Here is a 5219-nt window from a genome sequence, read left to right on the forward strand (position 1 = left end):
ATAACCCTCACTATACAGCATAGCCAAGCACACCCATGACATGAGAAAAGGATTAGCAAGAAGAAAAACAAAATAAGAAATCGTACACTGGCGATGAAGACTCGACATTTCTCATAGAGCATTGGTCAGCAAAACCAGCACGTAAGAAGAGAAGTAAAGTTGCCCAGAGCCGCAACTCAGACCCTGTGAGTTCACAAGCATATAATGCATGACCTGAGTCCTTTGCACGAATTGAATAAAACATGGTATCATTTTGTGTTTTTTTTTACTTTGTAAATAACTGTTTTATCTAATGTTGTTTAGATTTGTTTTTCAAAGGGTTGAATTTGATGTTGAAGAACCACCACCATACACTGAGATTGTCCGGAGGACACACACGCAAAGACACGACATTAGTACACTACCGAGCTTAAGAACTCGTCACTCAAGCTGAGATGTAAGCCACACAGATTTCTGACTATGATGGATCACTTGACAATCCAAGCGCAACATCAACTCCTTCTAGCATCATGTAAAACAAAGCTTATTTGAAGGTTAGATTTTATTTCTACAATCTTGTTATGTTTTTGCTTAGTACATGAAAGTTGTTAATGTGCATGTTTTGCTTAGAGTTAGGCTTTGAATATTGCATTCTGATGCGTTATGTTTTGATTAGTGTACGAGTATATAATATGTTTGGTGTGTTCTGTTTTACTTAGAGTTAGATTTTGATTATTGCAAATTGATGTGTTATGCTTTGCTTTGTGTACGGGTTCTTTATAATCGGTTTTGATGTGTTCTGTTTTGTTTAGAGTTAGGTTTTGATTGCTACAATATGTTGTGTTTAGAATGTGTTTCAAATCTGATGTTAATGTGTTTTTTTGCCTGTATATTATTACAATCTAAATATATTTGTAATGTGTTGATGTGTTTTGTTTGGACTGTTTTGATGTGTTCCTTTTTCAATTGTTTTTGATTTGCTTTCACAGGCAGCTCATGATAAGAAAGGCATATATATTGTTCTGGCAGTACCCAATATAGGGAGCACCCTCCATTTGGGAAAGTCTCAGCTTCTCTTACCTGCAATCTCGAGAGGGAGATGTGTGTGTATATACGTTTAATTAATATATCATTTAGGTATGAACGATAGATCATTCCTTTTGTAATCTGAAATCTAACTGCAGAATTAATATATCAATATTTCCACCAACTAAAATATTTAAAGTGGATAGCAAAAAAGAAGTCCAACGGTAAAAGACTAGTATTGATGGAGCGGCAAACGAACAAACAACAGATCATGCTGTAAATAATAATGTCTCACCAGAATTTCTCAGCATTAATTTCAACACACAACAAACCTCTCCTTATTCAATGAAACCACAGTTTCAAACACTCATGTTTTCTTATAAAGACAAGCAGCTCATTGAATCCCACCATCACAATCAAAATCAAAATCACAAGACACAAGTTACACTATGGGACACCTCAAAAGTCTTTTCACACTTCTCTTCTTCTTCATAATAACTACGTCGATAGCAGTAACGTTTGCCGGTAAAATACCCGCCGTCATCGTATTCGGCGACTCAACCGTTGATGCGGGTAACAACAACTATATCCCAACGGTCGCAAGAAGCAACTTTGAGCCATATGGACGGGACTTTGATGGTGGGAAACCGACTGGGAGGTTTTGTAACGGAAAGATTGCGACGGATTTTATGTCGGAAGCCATAGGGCTCAAACCAACAATTCCGGCATACTTGGATCCTTCTTACAACATTTCAGATTTTGCAACAGGTGTCACTTTTGCTTCTGCTGCCACCGGCTACGACAACGCCACTTCTGATGTGCTGGTACGGACTTTTCTTTCCCTTAATTATGCGACAATATTGGTTACGCTACGTAAATCAACACGTCTTTATAGGCATTATTTATGATTCATGACACAATATAGATAACATCTACAAAAAAAAAAATACAAATCGTAAATCTAAGAAAGCTTTGTATTTTATCATTAAAATGTCTATATAAATATATGCATACAAATTATGTTAACTCTGATGTATATGAAGAAAAAAAATGAAATGTTTGATTTTTGACGACATTTTTTTTTTTTGCCTAGGAGATACATAGCATTCATTTTTTTTTTTTGCCTAGGAGATACATAGCATTCATTTTTGACGACGTTTTTATTAAGATAACACCTACTACAAACGAATAAATAAATAATATATATGAAATAATTTCGTCTTTGGATATAAATTTTGAGAAATAAGAGTTTGCTATGATATTATTTATAAGAAGATGTTATTTTTACATATTTTCATACAATCTATTAATTACATTCCGTTGATGGCGATTTCTAGTCGGTTCTTCCACTGTGGAAACAACTTGAATACTACAAAGAATACCAAACAAAACTAGAAGCATACCAAGGAAAAGACCGAGCCACAGATACCATAACCAACTCTCTCTACCTCATAAGCATAGGGACCAACGACTTCCTGGAGAACTACTTTGCCTTTCCGGGACGTTCTTCTCAATATTCGATCGATCTTTACCAAGATTTTCTAGCTGGAATCGCCAAAGACTTTGTGACGAAGCTGCACGGACTTGGCGCTAGGAAGATTTCACTAGGTGGGTTGCCTCCAATGGGATGCATGCCTTTAGAGAGAGCCACCAACATTGGCACGGGAGGAGAGTGCGTTGGACGCTTTAACGACATTGCGGTCCAGTTCAACGGCAAGCTTGAGAGGCTTGTTGAGAAGCTGAGCAAAGAGCTTTCTGGTTCCGTCCTCGTTTTCTCAAATCCCTATGAACCATTTATGCGAATCATCAAGAACCCTTCCTCTTTTGGGTTCGAGGTGGCCGCAGCGGCTTGCTGTGCGACGGGGATGTTCGAGATGGGATATAGTTGCCAAAGGAATAACCCCTTCACATGTTCAAACGCAGACAAGTATGTGTTTTGGGACTCGTTTCATCCAACACAGAAGACTCATCGCATCATGGCCAATTTTCTCATGAACGACACATTCTCTCACTTCCTATAGTGATTTATATGTGTATGTATCTGGACAACGGAGGATGGAGAGTTTGAGTAATATTATTATTAGGGTGTCTATATAGGGCTTGCATTGCTTCCCATATTTTTGATCCAATAAATTCTGCACTTTGTATGTATTAAATTAGAGTCTGCTTTTGTGTTAAATAGCGTAACCTATGTTTCTTTCTATATTATGGTGTGTGCCTATATATATAGCTTATATTAGTAGACAAAAATATAGCTCATGTGTTTTTGTTTAGGTATTCACTAGTAGAAAACAGCTATTGTCACGAAAAACTACAAAACATGGCTATACATTAGTAACAATTTTTGTGGCTAATTAAGTCACGAAAAGTCACAACCGTTTCGTAACTAAATTTAGTTACGAAATGTCACAAAACAACGTGAACCAAATAACCGATTAGTCACATTTTGATTCGTGGCTAAATCTAAACTATTGTTAAAAAAAATTTAAATTAAATTTTTTGATTGTAAATTTTTAATCTAGAAGTTTTACACTATTCAGTGCCATTTAAAATGTAGACACAAGCTGACAGGGGCGGACGCAGGTGGTTGATAGATGTAGCACTTGCTCCACACTCATTTTTGTTTTTGCTCAAGTAACTCAACACAAATTTAGTTAAAACCCCTAATCTATATATTTGTTTCAGTATGTATCCCATACAAAAATATTTTTCTGGGTCCGTCCCTGCAAGCTGATATGAATAGATGTGATCATCAGTCTCCGATTGGACAAGAACAGAGAACGGTAAGTTATGCTTTTCTTGACATTTATGCTTAGCTTCCTTATCGCAGACATTAATTTTCACAAATTCCGTGCTCATGTAACAAAATACTTTTCTAGTCCGTCTCCATTGCCTATGAAATTCCTTTATGTCATTTTCAGAGTCACATTTGAAATTCAACATTACGTGTGAACAAAGAAAAATAATTGACTTTTGGCATTGATTTGTGATCTAGTTCTATGACCGTATTTACAAGTTTAAGGACCCTAAAAGTTAGACGGATTCAACATTACAAATTTTGGAGAGACTTCGATTTGCTTTTAAACTTGTAAGAAACGGACAAGCTATGTTTGACGTGGTCTGAATATATTTTTGTATTTTGGAATTTTTCGTTGCGAACCCTTTTCCGGTTCGAAATGTTATCATCTCTACGAATGAGATTCAGCGAGAATTGCTACAATTTTCTACCAAGCTATGTTTACTACGTTTGACTCAACTAATTACTGAAAAAGACTCTACGTAGGAGAGACGGTGATGTATTGCGAGTATTTGTTATAAATCATGGAGTGGATTGCTATTAACCAAGACCAGAAGAAAAGGTCCATCAGCCACGACCAGGCCCAGCCGCGACCAAGAGGAGAGAGAGTCGGTCGGTTTGGACCGACTTAGGATTATGACGTTTTCCTTTTCTTGTTATCTTTAGTTTTCCTATTTCTTTTTGGATTAGGTTTTGTACTCTTTCCATTTATCTGTTCTTTGTAACCCCAATATAAAGGAAACATATTATTCAGAAATAAAACACAGTTTCTCCATTCTTTTACAACACGTTATCAGCACGATAGCCTCCAGAACCCTGAGACAAAATCGAAACCTAAAAGCCTAAAACCGGCGACTCATAAACCCTAGATACGTTCTTCGTCTGTTCTAAACTCAGACGATCCATCTAAACCCCTAGACGTCCTCTGTCCGTTCGGATCCGACGTCCCCAGCTCACGCTCCAGCTCAGACGAAACCCGATCAGCACACGGCCCGCGTCCGAGAGACCTCGCACCCGAGACAAGCCGACAGCTCGTGTCCGTCCCGGTTCCGCGACCCGATAGGAGCCTGAAAGCGTCCGTTCGTCTCGCCTTGAAGCTCCATCCGTTCTCTCTCTTTTCTTTGGTGGTCTGGTTCTAAACCTCTACAAAGCAAATGTATAACTTGATCTGAGAACCTAGAAAGATCAAAACCCTAATCCATTATTATGGAAACTTTGTTCTTGATGAAACCCTAGGAATTACATAATTAAAACTTACAAATCTCATAAATAGTAACAAGGATCTATTCCATTAGAACATAATAGATTGATTATTTGTTTCTGATCTGAATTTGAGAAACCCAAATTTTGGAATCGAAAAACCCTAAACCTAAAGCTTGAATTCGATTTTTTCTTGCTTGACTGATTGGTTTGATAA

At 37.3% G+C, this 5219-nt stretch overlaps 1 protein-coding gene across 1 annotated transcript; it reads left to right on the forward strand.

The window, feature by feature from the left end:
- The first annotated feature begins 1324 nt into the window (after positions 1-1324).
- LOC125583694 (GDSL esterase/lipase At2g04570) lies at positions 1325-3208 on the forward strand. Its single transcript, XM_048751106.1, has 2 exons — positions 1325-1829; positions 2343-3208. Exons 1-2 carry the CDS (start codon positions 1455-1457, stop codon positions 3024-3026), a joined length of 1059 nt encoding a protein of 352 aa, XP_048607063.1. The 5' UTR covers positions 1325-1454; the 3' UTR covers positions 3027-3208.
- Positions 3209-5219: the final 2011 nt, after the last annotated feature.

The sequence above is a fragment of the Brassica napus genome, chromosome C3 (assembly GCF_020379485.1).
Source record: "Brassica napus cultivar Da-Ae chromosome C3, Da-Ae, whole genome shotgun sequence".
NCBI lineage: Eukaryota > Viridiplantae > Streptophyta > Magnoliopsida > Brassicales > Brassicaceae > Brassica > Brassica napus.

Excerpts from the sequence above, each read along its gene's own strand:
- LOC125583694 (XM_048751106.1), top strand. The coding sequence starts at position 1,455 with ATGGGACACCTCAAAAGTCTTTTCACACTTCTCTTCTTCTTCATAATA. Across the intron at positions 1,830-2,342 it reads ACGCCACTTCTGATGTGCTG|TCGGTTCTTCCACTGTGGAA; the intron begins GTACGGACTTTT and ends GGCGATTTCTAG.